Source organism: Quercus suber, unplaced genomic scaffold (assembly GCF_002906115.3).
Source record: "Quercus suber isolate HL8 unplaced genomic scaffold, Cork oak 2.0 scaffold_441, whole genome shotgun sequence".
In the NCBI taxonomy this organism is placed as follows: domain Eukaryota; kingdom Viridiplantae; phylum Streptophyta; class Magnoliopsida; order Fagales; family Fagaceae; genus Quercus; species Quercus suber.
In genome coordinates this window covers 304,319-321,687 of record NW_027069892.1, presented here as the reverse complement: position 1 = coordinate 321,687, position 17,369 = coordinate 304,319, and the positions used below count along the sequence as shown (strand labels likewise).

Below are 17,369 nucleotides of genomic sequence, written 5' to 3'. Positions count from 1 at the left end.
GCAAATAAGAAATTTGTAGTATGTTTTGTTAAAAAATTGTAGTAAACGTCATAGAATGTAGATTAAAGTAAAACTTTACTTCTAATAACCACACATACAATCCATCCTTGATTACATTTGGAACAATTTTAGCTTTTCAGAAGAAATTTTTGAAAACATGGAAGTAGAAGTTGAAGTGGATTTAACAAGCTTCATTATTACATGGGACCAATTTGAAGGGGGGGGGGTCTTTTAAATATGTACAAAATTATTTCTAGAACTTACCTCAAAGTTGAAATTAACTTGGTAGTCATGAGTAGGGGAAAAATCAATCTCAATGGTGTTACAGTTTATGGAAGCAGTTGAGATCCCAATGATGGTAGAGCACCATGACTTTGACTGGTGAAAAAAAGGGACAAAAAGCAAAAAATAAAGAGAGACTAATTGCTCTTTGCTTGCCCAGCAATTTATTTTCTCTGGCTTAGTAATAGTCTAATGTACTCATAACCACCTTGTCTGATACTTTTTTTTTTGCTCATTGTCATTGTCAGTCAAAGCTATCTAGCACTTGAAAGCTTTTTGGCTGAGCTCCCATTCTCAAAATTTGAGAGTGGTGGGTGCAACACATCATGAAAAAGCTGGCTCTACCTTTCATTATGTTATGTAATGGGGCGGTCTAATTCTCTCACGGCCTAAAATCTCTATATGTATACTTGCCAAACGACATGTTCTGCAAGTAGAGAACTAGATTACATGCTTATGAGTGTATGCTTATAATTATATTGGGTTATACTTATAGGGGGTGGATTCCAAAAAAAAAAAAAAAATTGGATGGAATGGAATCACAATAAGGATTTCAACAAAAACTATACTTAGATGGGTCTATGTAACCGGATTGATACCCTGCTAAGAAAAGGAAAGATCTTGATTCATTTGAAACCAATCAATGGGGTTGGCAAAGGAGGTTCCAATGGTTAAGTCAATAAGATAAACTTTTTTGAAAGGATAAATAGTAATAGTGAGTTTGAGTGTGCATATTTGGGGGTGATGGGTATTTATAGAATAGGAAATATGTGAGTTAGGTGAGAAATACCCTTAAAACTAGGTGATAGGTATGTCAGTAGATTATTCCCTCAAGTTGGTTAAGGGAACATGCGCTAGAGTTAAAGGCTGATGGAATAAGTTCAATCGCATTTAATATAATCAATGGTTGGTGAGGCTCAATAAATGCAGATGTATGTAAGAAAAAGTGGTGATTTTTGATAGGCACTCTCCTTGAGGAGGGTCATTCATATAAACCGGCTATGAGACTGATACTTATAGGCCTTTTAATATGTCATCATTAAAGCAATTGACCATTGTGGTCCTCGAGCCTGTCGTCTAGGAAGCCATGAGTGTCCAACCTTGATCTAGGAGGCTGAATGCATTCTCTTTGTAGGTCATGCCTACATGGTCTTTAGGCCAAGGTCATTTTTTTTTTTACTCATCACATTGATTCTTGAGGGAGTTTGTTCTACCCGAGAAATTATAGAGTTCTCTGGTGGACTACGTCACTTGCCCACCATTCCACTAAAAAACTTCCACTTGTTTAAAATTACTGAGTTAGTAATTAATTTTTGTTTAAAATTTTTTTCTAACTAACAATTTTAAACAAGTGACAGCTTTTTAGTGGAATGGTGGACCGCATCACTTGTCCACCATGTAGACCTTATAATTTCTAGTTCTACCCAGGGCCAGCCCTTGGCTAGTGCCTACTGCCTAGGCCTCCTAATAGAGAAAGGCTCCAAAAGGGGTGAATAAGTGATTTAAAAAAAATTGTGAGTAATAAATTTTTTTTTTCTCCACAATAAGTAATTTAAATACTTATTAATTAACTCTTAGCTGTTGAAGTCCAACCAATCACATTCTTTTCCACATCAATTTGTAAGTTTTTTTTTTTTTTTTTTTTTTTTTTTTTTTTTTTTTTTTGTGGTCAAATTTTTATTAGCTTTATCATTTTCCTAAAAATAAATTATAGATTAATAGTAATCCAACCAAATCATAATTAAGTGAATGAAAAATACTGAAATTGCTACAAATTTTACTACAAAAACTTACAAAATTGATGTAACAATAATATAATTGGTGCCACTTAAATAATATTATAAATGAAAACTGACTTTTTCTGATTGGTGACACGTCAACTGGTAAGGTTTAAACAGTTAAATTTGTAGAATCCCTAATATCATTCAAGTGAATTAGTCATATTAAACTATGAAGATAGTGAATTTCAAATAAAAATTAATTTAGAACATTAATTAAATTGATAAAAAAAACTAAATATTATTTAAGTGATATTGAAATATAAAAAGTCCCGTTTAAAATTTTTGCCCTTAGACCTCGAATTGTATCGAGCCGGCCTGATTCTACCATATGCCTTTAGTTAGAGCCATCTTCCTATTTTGCACATATTGGGCCCACCCTCCAATGCTTAAAAATATATGCAAAGGCAAAAACTGTAGAAACATTCATATCCTAGACCTTTGAGTAGCAATTATGTAGCTGAAGGAAAGAAATGTTCCTATCTCGAATGGGATTAGGAAGAAGTGCTAATTTTCTCTTTCTGAAAAGCATTATCTTCCGTGGGCACCAAGTGCGGCATCAAAGATTTTTGTGTGGATATATTAGGTTTGTAGGGTACTCTTAAAGTGGCAAATACAAACAAATAGTGGTGATTGAAACAAAAAAAAAAATCATTCTAAGAATTGTGTGTTAGCTGTTAGGTTGTGTTTTTAGGAAATGTTTAATGAGGAAAAAAATAAAAAAATTAAAAACACTCACAGATTAAATGTTTTCAATAAGTTCATTTTCTTTGGAAATTCGAATTTTCAGAAAATGCCATTCGCTCAACAAATAGTCATTTTGAGTTAACATTTTCAAAAAACTGAAAACAAGAAACACTTTTCCAAATAGAGAATGGAGAACTCAAATATTTTTTTAAGACAAAAAAAAAAAAAAAAAGGTTTCTAAACAACACTCCCTAAGAGCATTAGTATCAGGTTATTGATTTCCCATTTTTAAGCTAAACTCACTCCAATTTAGATTCCACGTTTTATTAGAAACCTTTAGTACAGAACAAGTGTAACGAGCTAAGAAAAAGTGCTAACTACATTTGCGTTATACCTCAAAAGGACTAGTCACAATTGAGGCTCCTTGTAGTTGTTAATAAACCCCAGATCTATCTAGTAAATACCCGATGTGGGACTCATCACACACCCACACATATCACACAATCAATCAAATTGGGGTATCACAATCTTCCCCCACTTAAATCTTTAACGTCCTCGTTAGGGCCCACTTTGTGGGGTAGTGTCTCTAAGCCCACACGGGACTACCGGGCCGATTCTGATACCATATATAATGACCCAAGGAAAAGCGCTAGCCACATCTGCACTATACCTCAAAAGGACTAGTCACAATTAAGGCTTCTTGTAGTTGTTAATAAAGCCTAGATCTATCCAGTAAATACCTGATGCGGGACTCATCACACACCTACACACATCATACAATCAATTAAATTGGAGCTTCACAATCTCCCCCACTTAAATCCCTAACATCCTCTACCGGGCCGATTCTGATACCATATTGTAACGACTTAAGGAAAAGCGCTAGCCACATCTGCGCTATACCTCAAAAGGACTAGTCACAATTGAGGGCTCCTTGTAGTTGTTAATAAAGCCCAGATCTATCTAGTAAATACCCGATGTGGGACTCATCACACACCCACCATATCACACAATCAATCAAATTAGGGTATCACAATCTCCCCCACTTAAATCTCTAATGTCCTCGTTAGGGCCCACTTTGTGGGATAGTGTCTCTAAGCTCACACGGGACTATCGGGCCAGTTCTGATACCATATATAACGACCCAAGGAAAAGCGCTAGCTACATTTGTGCTATACCTCAAAAGGACTAGTCACAATTAAGGCTTTTTGTAGTTGTTAATAAAGCCTAGATCTACCCAGTAAATACCTGATGTGGGACTCATCATACACCTACACACATCACACAATCAATCAAATTGGAGCTTCATAATCTCCCCCACTTAAATCCCTAACGTCCTTTACCGGGTTGACTTTGATACCATATTGTAACGACTCAAGGAAAAGTGCTAGCCACATCTGCGCTATATCTCAAAAGGACTAGTCACAATTGAGGTTCCTTGTAGTTGTTAATAAAGCCTAGATCTACCTAATAAATACCCGATGTGGAACTCATCACACACCCACACACATCACACAGTCAATTAAATTGGAGCTTCACAATCTCTCCCACTAAAATCCCTAACGTCCTCGTTAGGGCCCACTTTGTGGGTAGTGTCTCTATGCCCACACGAGGTTACCGGACCGGCTTTGATACCATATTGTAACGACCCAAGGAAAAGCGCTAGTCACATTTGCGCTATACCTTAAAAGGACTAGTCATAATTGAAGCTATTTGCAGTTGTTAATAAAGCCTAGTTCAACCCAGTAAATACCCGATGTGGGACTCATTACACACCTACACAAATCATACAATCAATTAAATTGGGGCTTCATAATCTTTCCCACTTAAATCCCTAACGTCCTCGTTAGGGCCCACTTTGTGGGGTAGCGTCTCTGAGCCTACACGAGGTTACCGGGTCGGCTCTGATACTATATTGTAGCGACCCAAGGAAAAGTGCTAGCCACATCTACGCTATACCTCAAAAGGACTAATCACAATTGAAGCTCTTTGCAGTTGTTAATAAAGCCTAGTTCAACTTATAAATACTCGATGTAGGACTTATCATACATCCACACACATCACACCATCAATCAAATTGGTGTATCATAATCTCCCCCACTTAAATCCCTAACGTCCTCGTTAGGGCCCCACTTTGTGGGGTAGTGTCTTCGAGCCCACATGGGTTTACCAAGCTGGCTTTGATACCATACGTAATGACCTAAGGAAAAACGCTAACCACATCTGCGGTATACCTCAAAAAGACTAGTCACAATTAAGGGTCTTTGTAATTGTTAATAAAGCCCAGATCTATCCAGTAAATACCCGATATGGGACTCATCACACACTCACACATATCACACAATCAATCAAATTGGGATATCACAATCTCCCCCACTTAAATCCTTAACGTCCTCGTTAGGGCCTACTTTGTGGGGTAGTGTCTCTGAGCCCACATAGGACTACCGGGCCGGCTCTAATATCATATATAACGACCCAAGGAAAAGCGCCTAGCCACATCTGCGCTATACCTCAAAAAAACTGGTCACAATTGAGACTCCTTGTAGTTGTTAATAAAGGCTAGATCTACCTAGTAAATACCCATCACACACCCATACACATTACACAATCAATCAAATTGGGGCTTCACAACAAGTCTATGACTCTATAACAAAAGTCTCTAGATAAAGCTGCAGTCTTAAGAACAACTATTTTTTTTTGCTAAATTGAGAACACTATTAGGTTAGCGATATAGTGACGATTTTAAATTGCGGCAACAAATTTGGTCAAATAGTCTATACCAATGGTTTAAAAACCACTGTAATAGGTGCAAATGGTGTCGTTTTGCTTCTTTCCCACACTAAATCTCACCAAAGCCATCTTCATCCTTTCTTACTTTTCACTTCTTAAAAAAAAAAAAATCATTTCCTATTTCTTACATTTCTAAATTTTCATTTTGACCATTTATGTATGATTTCATTATTCATATTGAACCTGTTATCCATTTCCGTTAGTAATCTAACAATTAAGTACCCATCATGCTTAACTATTTCACAAAGTACTAGCTCTAAAATGCTATAAAATCCAAGTATTTCATTGTTAGTGAAAAACATATTATGGATGGTCAAATTACTATTGGATATGGACGACAATACCAATATGAAAACAAAATCAATTATAAATGGCCAAAATAAAAATTAAAGGATCAAAATGAAAAAAAACTCCAAACTTGAAGGATAAAAAGTGTACTTTAGTCATACTTATTCAATGCCTATGGCCCACCCTTATCCTCCATATCTAGGGTTATTCATAAACTGTCCATCACCAACGTAGCCAACCATTGCAGAGCCGATTGAATTGCTGATGGGGCTGTTGACAATAAATGAAACAACGATTGGTGGAGGTTAGGGTTTTTTATGATACCATCTCTGATCACCACAACGATTCCTGCCTCGTTAGCTCTAGTACATTACCAGAACATGGGCAGTAGTTTCTGTTTCTTTGCCAAACTCCTCGCATAAACTGTCAGGAGTTTTATGTCAACGGAATAAATTATGTTTAATAAGCTTCAAATTGTTGCCTCCACATTAAATACTTTTTGCTGAAATTTATTTCATTCCTGCAAGTTGAAACTCACTAAGAAGTGAAGAGAATCAGAGATGATCAGTGGGCAGATGTGAAGTCACTTTGCAGACACTAGGCAATAGGCAAATTGAAACTCAAAAATTCGATCTGAAATTTTCATCCTTCCAAGTTCCAATACCGGACCCAAGATTTCTATTGATCGAATGGCAATCGAATGACAGTCAAATCTATATAAACTGTTTCTCTTGAGTTTGCTTCTTGTACCAATGATCTTAAATTTGTATGACCACATTACAGACTCATTTGGCAGTTACATAATCATGGAATTCACCAACTAAAACTTAAACATCATTCCTTGCTTTGTTGGCAATCAAGATTCTGCAAGTTTCCTCTCTCACCTCTCTATTGTCTGACCCTAAAGTATTTTTGTTGTTTGGTCAATTGATATTTTATATATTTATAAAAATGGGTTCCATTGGAATGCACTTCATGCATGCATAATAAATGACCCTAAGTAGAGTTGCAACAAGTTGTTGTGTAGGTAAAGGAGTATATTCACAAAAAGTGGAACTTAAGGAGCATGATTCATATAGCAAGTGGATTTAGGCAAAACACTTGCTTATGTATTTCATTATATTGTCTTTCAAATGTTGGAACTTAAGGAGCATATTTATAAGAAGTAATAGTAGAAATTTGTTGGTCATTTTTGGCTTTAGAATTTCTTTTCTTCCTTATGAGCACTAGAGGACCATGTTTACTTAATTACTTGTACCGTAAAGCATTCACGTCCTATCTAGTAAACCTTAGCCAAAATTTAAGGTAAAAAGTCAATGTTATAACAAAAAAATTAATTAATTACAGGCTTTTCAAACACAACCTACAACCTAGTATTGATTTTCTTATACATCCAATTAAAACATTCATCATATATCTTTTGATAAGAGATAGATAAAGTTTGAATAAAAAAGAGAAGAAAAACTTTACAATACATTACAGGTTCTTAAAACTTGTTGAGCATGGTCAAAAGTGGGATTTTTTAAGTCTTTCTTAATTACCATACTTTTCAATTTGGTTAAGAAAATGTTTTTGATGAGCTAGATGCTAATGCCCTTAAGAGACAACAATTCTGGTCATACTCAATGCACAAACTTTCATTTTTGTGGGATTTGAGAGAGGTAAAGATAGATGACAACCTTACCTCCAATTTATTAGAGAGACTGATGATTCTTAAGACTAAAATAGCAATAAATGATTAAAAAAATTCAACCACCCAATTTCTTGTGAGCTATGGATCAATAAAAAGTTCAATAAGATTCTCTAACTCACCAAAATAAAAAAGTTTGATACAGGATAAAGTAAAAAAAAAATTAAAAAGAGAGAATCTCTAATTCTTTTTAGTTTGATAAATTTTAATCTCTCCATATTCTAAAACTTACGATTTGCTAGATATTTTTTTTAAATTAAATTATACTTTCGAGCACTCTGTTTGCTTCAATGGAAATCCTTGATTAAAGATATATTTTTTTTTTTTCAGTGTTTAGTAGCATTAGAAAAAAATGAGTTAAAGGAAAACTGTTTTCAGTAAACATAAAAAGTATGACTTATTTTTAGAAATTGTTTTTCACTAACCAGAAAATAACTCTATCTCACAATAAGTTAAATAATGGAAGTTAAGAGTTGTTTTTCAACTTATTTAAAGTTGCTACCAAATATAAAAAAATGAGATAGTTTTATAAATTTTTTTTAAATGACTCATTTTCTATAAAACATTATTTCTAAAACAAATAGAGTGAAGTTTGTGATTATTTTTGTTTTGTTCTTTTATGTTTCAAAATTTGTATCTTCTTTTTTTATGGGAAAAAAAGAAGATACAAGTTTGTATCTTCAACATTTGTGTTTAATTTCATTTTCATATTAGCATTTTCGTTTATAGCAGTTTGTAATTTGACCACCAAATGTAGGATAAGTATATAGTAATTTTAGTAAACGAAGATTGACTACAAAGAAAAATATAAAGATAATATCAAACATAAGTAATTAAAAATGCAAAATATTAAAATATAAAGAGGCATTTGATTAAGACATTGCATAATGATCCGAATACTTTTGTTACATCTATACATTAACGGTTAAAAAAAAAAAAAAAAACTAACCAAAGACAAAAAAAAATATATATATATATATATTACCTTAACGGTTAAAAAAAAAAAAAAAAACTAACCAAAGACAAAAAAAAAAATATATATATATATATTACCTTATTTCTTTATTGTGTAAACTACATATTTGGTCATTATCATTTATATCATATTTCAATTTGATCACTAACATTTTAATTGTATCAATTTGATCTCCAACCTTTCAATGTCATGTCAATTTAATTTCTGCCATTATCTCTTGTATGAAAATTGTTGACATGGTAAACTGCTAAAATAAAAAATTAATTTTTGTTGATGTGGTAATAAACTAATTTTTTTTATTTTGGTCCTTTGTTATACATTAGGAATTTTTTAACCAAGAGATAACTGTAGGGACTAAATTGACATGACACTGAAAATTTAAGGACCAAATTGACATAATGGAGAGGTGTGTGGGTTCTTTTTTTCTTTTTTTAGGACACAGGCCCAGGTAGAAACAAGGATCCTGGGCCCAATACTTATAGTTTTAACAGACTGGACTTGATTCACCGTAGCTAAATTGGGCTGATTCTGAATCAGGTGGTGCATAGAGCACGCATCCTACAACACATACATGCTAACATACGAGAAATATATGTATTGAACAGCAAGAAATAGCAAAGGAATGAAATGATAATTAAGAAATATAAAATAAAGCGTTAGGGATCCTTAAAATAATGTAGAATACTTCGTTACTTTCTTGATTATGTAATACACTATGCTCACTAGGACATGTTACAAGGTTTAAATAAGTTCAAAAATCACAAACTTAGATGGCCCTTAAGGCCTCTAAGACTTGCAAAGTTTGAATCCTTTTGAATCCAAGTATGTTCTCTAGTGGCTACTTGAGGATACCAGACAGTATTTCCCACCATTTTCTCTCTTTTTGAATTTTGACAGAGTTTTCTCAAGGATTTTTACTCTAATTCACTGTCATTGAATGCCCTTCACTGTTGGCTGCTTCCCCTTTTATAGTACTATCCTAGGGTTTCCGGGATACCACTGATTTCCTCCATTTGCTCTCCTAGGTACCAGAACCAATGTTGTGCCAGCATCATTGGTGGGTGGTCCCTTCCTCATTCCTCATCATTTTCTTCTTTTGAGGTTCCTTCTTCAAAAAGCCTCCTGCTAACTTTCCCGTTCTAAGGAGTCCTAGAAGGCTAGCTTTTGTTCTTTCCTTTTCCAAGGCTTCTAGATTCTACTTTTTCAGACCCACCTTTTGGCTACCTTCCCTTTTGTCATTTTTCCCAAGTGAGCTGATTTCTTTATGCCAGGCCGAAAGATTGCAAGCCTCCTCCTTTCTTGGTTCTTCATCCTGAGTTCCCTGAGGTACCAGGCTCTTGTTCACGAGTTGTTGGTTCCCAAGCCCTCTGACCCCTTTTCTGCATTATTGGGTGGCTGATAGGGACATATCTGTTCTTGTTCCTTGTGTTTCTTAACACCCCCCTTGAACTGTCTTAATCCAACCCTGGCTTTGCTGCATCTTCTGAGGATCCCAAGCTCCTGGGAATCCCCAGGTATCCTGGCTGTGTTATTTTCCCGGGACTCTCTAGTGATTTTTTTATACCTTTGAAGGCTGGGCTTTTTCTTTCCTTTATTCCATAGGGTCTGAACTTGCTCATTCATGAATTTGGGTCCCTCTTTATGGACCTTTAATGGGTTTGGACCTCTCCCCTTTTTTTCTTTATTGGAATCTCAAATGCTTTATTTTTTTTCCTTAGCTTTCAATCCTTTATGTTGTTTTTGAGCCTTGGTACAACATTGTGATTTTTTTGGACTTCAACAAAAAGTTAAGGAACAAATTGAAATATTGTGTAAAGGATAGAGACCAAATACGTATACTCTTTTTTTTTTTAGCAAAATTACAACTTACTTACTTATAGTTTGGCCGAAATTGAAGTTGTTTACCTGTGGTTTGACAAATTACAAATTACCCACCTAATGTTAGCTCAATTAAAATTCTGTAACTCACATTTATTAAAAACATGACTAAATATATAATTTTATTACACTTTTATGTCTCTTTTCTCCAAAACACAAAAATACATAAAAATACAATATCAAAAAGAATCCAACGGAACGCTTGTATCATGGGATTTCAAACCACAAGTAAGTAACTTAAATTTTAATAAAATCTCAAGTGGATAAAATGTTAAATTTTAAATCATACGTAAGCAATTTAAATTTCGGCCAATTCACATGTGGATGAGTTGTAATTTGTCCTTCCTTTTTCATTTTTAATTTTTTTTTATTTAAAGAAGAAAGACCATGAATAACATGACAAATTTTGAGGTTGCCGGGTAACAAAATTTTAATTTCGACGTTAGAATTGTCAATTCATTAAAAAAAAAAAAAACAAACAAACAAACAAACAAACAACAAACAAAAAGTGAAAAAACAAAAACAAAAGAATTGAATTGTCAATTCATTAAAAAAAAAAAAAACAAACAAACAAACAACAAACAAAAAGTGAAAAAACAAAAACAAAAGAATCTAATTCCTTGTGTAAAGTAGTAGAAAGTAAAACCAGAAAACACTCTTCACTCACTCATTCATTCTTCCTTGCCGAGTTTCAGACAAATGGAGTCCGACGAAGACGAAGTGATGCAGAGGGTCCCACTGAGCGAGAGACCGGAGTGGTCCGACGTGACCCCAGTTCCACAAGACGATGGTCCGAACCCGGTTGTCCCAATCGACTATAAGCCTGACTTTGTCGAAACCATGGACTACTTCCGAGCCATCTATGTCGCCGACGAGCGATCCTCTCGTGCTCTCAATCTCACCGCCGAAGCCATTTCCTTCAACCCCGGCAATTACACTGTAATACCTCTCTCTCTCTCTCTCTCTCTCTCGCAATTCATAGATTCAAAGGTTTAAACTTTAAACGCGTGAGATGGTTTAGCGGTGTTGGGTTTGTTTGTTTTGCTATGAATTTAGAAACCCAGGTCTTTAAAATGCGATTTATAAACAAAAATGTAAAATTGCTTTCTGGGTTTGTTTGTGATTTGATAATTTTCTCTTCTAAATATCAGTATAACTGAGAATATTTGTTCAATTTTAAGAAGGTTAATCAAATTGATGTTAATATGTAAAAAAGTTGCTAAATTTGTACTAAACTGTCTGATATTTATGAATAATCTACACTGTATCCAATCTCTCTCTCTCTCTTCAAAGGTTTAAACATGTGAGATGTTTTAATGGTTTTTGGGTTTGTTTGTTTTGTTATGATTATGAATTTAGAAACTCAGGTCTTTAAAGCGATTTATAAACAAAAAAAATGTAAAATTGCTTTCTGGGTTTGTTTTGTGATTTGATCATTTCCTCTTCTAAATATCAGTATAGCTGAGAATATTTGTTCAATTTTAAGAATGTTAATCAAATTGATGTTAATATCACAAAAAGTTGGAAAATTTGTATTAATATTTTCTGATATTTGTTGAAAATTTGCATATTCAGAAGTCATGAGGTTGTGGAAAATCAGTGTTTGTAGTCTTAAGAATTTAGAACTCGGGTCTTTGTGTGTGTGTGTGTGTGTGTGTGTGTGTTTTTTCTTTTAAAATTATATATATATATATATGTATGTATGTTTAATTCCTTTATTGGGTAGTTTGTAATTTCCTCTTGTATTATCAATATTCTAGCTGAGAATATTTGTTCAATTTTTGAAGCTTAATCAAATTGATGCTAGTATATCAAAAAGTTGATGAATTTGGACTAAACTGTCTGATAATTATGAATAATTTATATATTGAGAACTCATATCTCATGAAGTTGTCAAAACAGACAATTTTCTCTGTTTATGGGTTTTGATCTTTTTTGCTTTTAATTAATTGTCAAAAGTAATTCAATTTCACAATTGGGCTTTAAGCTTACTATCCTTGATGTTGAAGTGCAGAGAGCTTCAGCTTTTTTAAGCACTCATTATTGAAATTCTTTGGATATTAGATGGTTGATATTTGTTTGAACTTTGAACTTAGTATTTCTTAAAGGTCATACCCAGTGCACAAAGCTCTCATTTTGCAAGGTCGTGGAGTCGTGATTGGTGGGCAGCCTTACTCCCTTTTTTTTTTTTTTTTTTTTTTTTTGAGAGGTTGACTCCCAGAATTGAATGTCGTGATTGGTGGGCAGCCTTACTCCCTTTTTTTTTTTTTTTTTTTTTTTTTGAGAGGTTGACTCCCAGAATTGAACCTGCGACTTGTTGCTATTATGGAAGGCACTTGTCTTGGCACCAAGCTTGACCTCTTGAACTAACTTTGTATTACTTATATATGTATATCTATATATATATATATATAGAGAGAGAGAGAGAGAGAGAGAGAGAGAGAGCATTCTTTTGAAACATATATGATATACAAACTCCTTCACATGTGAGGGTAGGAAATTGTGTTTTTAAACAACAACCCATAACATTCCAGATACTAAGATGTTTGTAAAGGAGGCCAATTTTTTCTCTTAGATCATATTCTTGAAAAATGTTGGTGACAATTTAGTTTTGGATCTGGGACTAAGAAATCTTTTTTTTTTTTTGGTAGGTATGGCATTTCAGGCGTTTAGTACTTGAGGCACTTGATATTGACTTGCAAGTTGAATTGGATTTCATCGACAACATTGCTAAGAATAATTCAAAAAATTATCAGATATGGTGAGCCATAGTATCTATACATTTCGATTCATTTCTCTTAGTTTTTGCTTACATTTTTTGTAAAATAAAAGAAACGTTTTATGAAGATGTATTAAAAATTTGAAGCTGATGTTGTATCTGAAAACAAGATGCAATCACCCTAAACTTTGCAGTCAGCTATGGATTCTAAACAAACTAATTAGGGTGGCCACATGTATTTTTTTTAACCATTTTTTCCAATCCAATTCGTACTCTTTGTCACCCGTATCCTCCACCCAATGAAAAAGAAAACTTGAATCTTCAATTTTTAGGCTCTTTAAATATTCATTTTTAAGATGCCAATTATGGGATGGAGAGATTACGAAAATAAGAAATTGTGATGACTTGATTGAACTTGGAGGCGCTAATTTAGTTAAGATGTAATTAATAGACTGTGGTGCTATGACCCAACCACTATGCATTAAATCATGTGAATATTAGTTTGTAACTCAGAGCTTGAACCAGATTAAATTTTAACATAGATATCATGTCTGAAATGGTGTCGAATAGGCATCTACATAAATTTTCCACTAGAATAGAGGGTGCTGGCATAGAATGCTTCTTTAGTTCCCTTTGTTTTGAGTAAATACTTATTGCTGTAAGTTGGGCATAGAGTTTCTTACCATTATTCGGTTAAACTTAAATAGTAATGCCCTATCTTCCAAGGCCCAGATTCATTTTCTGGTGTATTTGTGTAATATGGTCTATAAGTCCTGTTGTGAAGCATCCATGGAAGATTAAATTTGTTATTATTTTGCAAATTCATCATTTCAAGAAATTTATGGGCCCACGTGTGAAGTCCAATTGAAGTAAAAGTTGTGCTTTTAAAAGTATATTTATATTTGTCGGAGGGCTGAAACTGTTTTAATTTGAGTTTTTATTTAACAATTAATGGTCAATTTAGTATTCAAGGGCAAAATTGTAATTTCTGCAATCCCTGCGAATTATAGGTATTTCAGTAGTTTTGTTGAATCTAGAATTTTCTAAGAGATTCTAAATTATCTAAGGTTTTATTTTCCTTTAATCCAGGTTGGTCTTTTATTAGTTAATGCCTTATTAGGTTCTTAGTTTACTAGTTAAACAAGAATGAGCCTTATATATATATATATATATTTGTGTTCAATGTACTTTAAAAATAGATAGATTTTATTAATAAAAACACTGAATGTTTGAAGTATTGAGGTATGTTGGCCTTTGTGTGTAATTCTTTCTTTCTCTTTTCTTCTTCTCTTTGTTGTGCTACTATTTTCGGGTATTGTTCATACTTCACCTGAACTCCACATATTTCTCTTTTCTCTTTCTTCCTTACAACCCTAAATCCGACCTTCATCTTTTCTATTAGACCCTAAATCCACCACAACCATGCATGGACAAATTCTCCAATTTGTCTACTTCATGTTGAGCCTAGTATCTTCCATCAATACATACTTCCTATTCTCTTCTTTAGTATTTTAAATAATAGTTTTATTTGAATAGTTTCTTCTGAGTCATGTCAGTCTAGTTTTCATCTTAATCTCTCCATCCAACTTCAAATTTTCTGTTCTGAGTTCTGTTTGGGAGTTTCTGTAGTTTATTTTACCCTTACCCAGATACCACTGCATTGATCTTAATGACAGATATTTGTAGGCATCATAGGCGGTGGGTTGCTGAAAAATTGGGAACTGATGCTGCAGACAAGGAACTTGAGTTCACCAAGAAGATACTATCCGCTGATGCGAAACATTACCATGCCTGGTCCCATAGGCAGGTTTGTGCTGCTGTTGCCTTCTTTATGCTAAATAGGTGACATGAAGCACCTCCTTGCACGATTCCCTATATATATATATATATATATATTCCTTTAAGTAATTGGAAGTATTTTGAGCACTGATGCTTGTAGGCTTCTATATATTTCAAGTTATTCTTGGTGGTGAAATAGAATCATATCTAACTTTTATTCTTTTTTCTTTTCTTTCTTTTCATTAATGCAGTGGGTTCTGCTGGCGCTAGGGGGATGGGAAGATGAGCTTGACTACTGTCGGGAGCTCCTTGAAGAAGACATTTTTAACAATTCTGCTTGGAATCAGGTACAGTGAGGTGATGGGCATCTGCTGTTTGATCATAATAATCCAATGTAATAAAAATAAAGTGGTAGTCACACATGCATTTGCGTGAGTTACTTCGTTCATGCTTCTAATTTCTTATTAAAAAGGGAAGGGGGGGGGGGGGGTGGGGGGGGGGGGGGGGGGGGGGGGGGGGGGGGGACGGTGGAGTGAGACACGGGTGAAAGTTAAATAATTTTTCTATTGCACTCTTGCAATTTAGTACAAGATAATATGTTCTGATGAGTGTAGTCCCATACTCAGACAATCAGCTGATTAGAACAATTTTGCTGTGGATTCCATGGTGGAACTTCTCATGGCTAGTTTGGCTTGGCCCCTTCCTTTTCTTTTTAATTTTAATATGCAACCTTTAGTTATGGATTTACTAAAACAGTGAATCTACAACAAACAACTCATGATAGGCTTTTTGTTATTTAACTATTTTGAATACTGTTACAATGTGCCAAGAGCATCTTGGCTCAGTGGCAACTCAGATTCAAACCCTAGGGGCAAGGTCCCGTCATCCTATGTAGCAAAAAAAAATAGTAGGAATACCATTACAATTTGAAATGACTACTGTTTGTTACAACTTCATCTCAACCTTCTACTGTTGGTCTTTGATTCCTTAAATTCTTGTCAAACTTTGTTGCTACCATGGCCATTTTTTATTTACATTTGATGCCTGCTAATTATGTTGGCATTTTGCTCTGCGTAAGTTTACTTTTCTGCTTTCCATCTTTGCATCTTTGTTAAAAATTAAATAAATAAATAAAAATTGGCGGGCTGGGTTATTTGATTATTTCTCCTTTTTTTCTCGTCTTGGTGAATCAACAACCACATGTTCTATGTGTAACAGAGATACTTTGTTATAACAAGATCTCCCCTCCTGGGAGGCCTAGAGGCTATGAGAGAGTCTGAAGTGAGTTACACTGTTGAAGCCATTCTGGCCCACCCAGAGAATGAGAGCCCATGGAGATACCTTCGAGGGCTTTACAAAGGCGACACTCAGTCTTGGGTGAATGATCATCAAGTTTCCTTACTGTGTTTGAGGGTTTTGAATACCAAAAGCAACTTTGTGTTTGCTCTGAGTACACTTTTAGATCTTCTCTGCCATGGTCTCCAACCAAGTCAGGAGGCCAAAGATGTCGTCGCGGCTCTAGAGATGTCAGGCACTGATGAACCAGATTCTGACTTGGCAAAATCAGTTTGTTTTATCTTGGAACATGTAGACCCTATCAGAGCTAACTATTGGAGGTGGCGTAAGAGCAAGCTTCCAAATGCGACTTAATATCATTAGGACTAATGGATGAGCTGGTTGCTTCTTCTCACTGTCAGTTTGTCTTCTGGTTATTTGTGTCTACAGGCCGAGTTGGATACGTGGTCATGATCCTTGGTAATCTGTTTGCAAGGATATTTTTCTTGTAAGAATATAGTATTAAAAAACCCTAGTCCAATTTGACTAACGTTATTATTTAATTGGAACAGCACTTATCATCCGCTGATTAATGTCATTTTTTCTGCATAGCAAATGAAATTAGTTGCTTGCATTTCCCTTGAAAATATAAGACCATTCACATCAGCTCTTTTATAAATGTGTAAAATACACATTTTCACCACTTTTACACATTTTGAACCAAAAAACACTCCACATCAGTCATTTTAAAATTCTGTAAAATTTTGTAAAATTATTAACGAGCTACAGTACCCGTGTAAATTTACATGGGCACTGTAGCTCGTGTATTTAGTTTTTTAATAGTTTTTTTTTCTCTCCTCTCTAATTGACTCTCACCTCTCTCTCTCTCTCAGATGCTACGCTCTCTCTTTCTCTCTCCTCTCTCAAACTACTTCTCTTTCCCAACCATTACAACAACCTAGCGCGCCAGAATAACCACCCAACCACCAAACCCAGTGCCACGACCAAACACCGCAATCTAGCACAGAGTATTAACCAAAATCAACATAAAATTAACCCAAACACATCCACACAGACAAATCAACACAGAGATACACTTGTTCAAAAAAAAAAAAACACACACACACACACACACACACACAGATACACAAACACACCTACACACAAACAAACCTTAACAGACAAACAACAAAGAGAGATCGGTGCTTATCGGAACGATCTAGGTCGCCG

The 17,369-nt window shown here is 34.5% G+C and overlaps 1 protein-coding gene across 1 annotated transcript; it reads left to right on the top strand.

Moving 5' to 3' along the window:
- Window positions 1–10,957: 10,957 nt before the first annotated feature.
- LOC111996298 (protein farnesyltransferase/geranylgeranyltransferase type-1 subunit alpha) lies at window positions 10,958–16,722 on the top strand. Its single transcript, XM_024028254.2, has 5 exons — window positions 10,958–11,305; window positions 13,018–13,127; window positions 14,772–14,892; window positions 15,116–15,211; window positions 16,083–16,722. Exons 1-5 carry the CDS (start codon window positions 11,066–11,068, stop codon window positions 16,512–16,514), a joined length of 999 nt encoding a protein of 332 aa, XP_023884022.2. The 5' UTR covers window positions 10,958–11,065; the 3' UTR covers window positions 16,515–16,722.
- The last annotated feature ends 647 nt before the right edge of the window (window positions 16,723–17,369 follow it).

What these genes read in the sequence shown, in the direction of transcription:
- LOC111996298 (XM_024028254.2), top strand. Translation starts at nt 11,066, where the DNA reads ATGGAGTCCGACGAAGACGAAGTGATGCAGAGGGTCCCACTGAGCGAG. An exon ending in TCAACCCCGGCAATTACACT is followed by an intron (nt 11,306 to 13,017) that starts GTAATACCTCTC and finishes TTTTTTTGGTAG; the next exon opens with GTATGGCATTTCAGGCGTTT. An exon ending in ACAATTCTGCTTGGAATCAG is followed by an intron (nt 15,212 to 16,082) that starts GTACAGTGAGGT and finishes TATGTGTAACAG; the next exon opens with AGATACTTTGTTATAACAAG.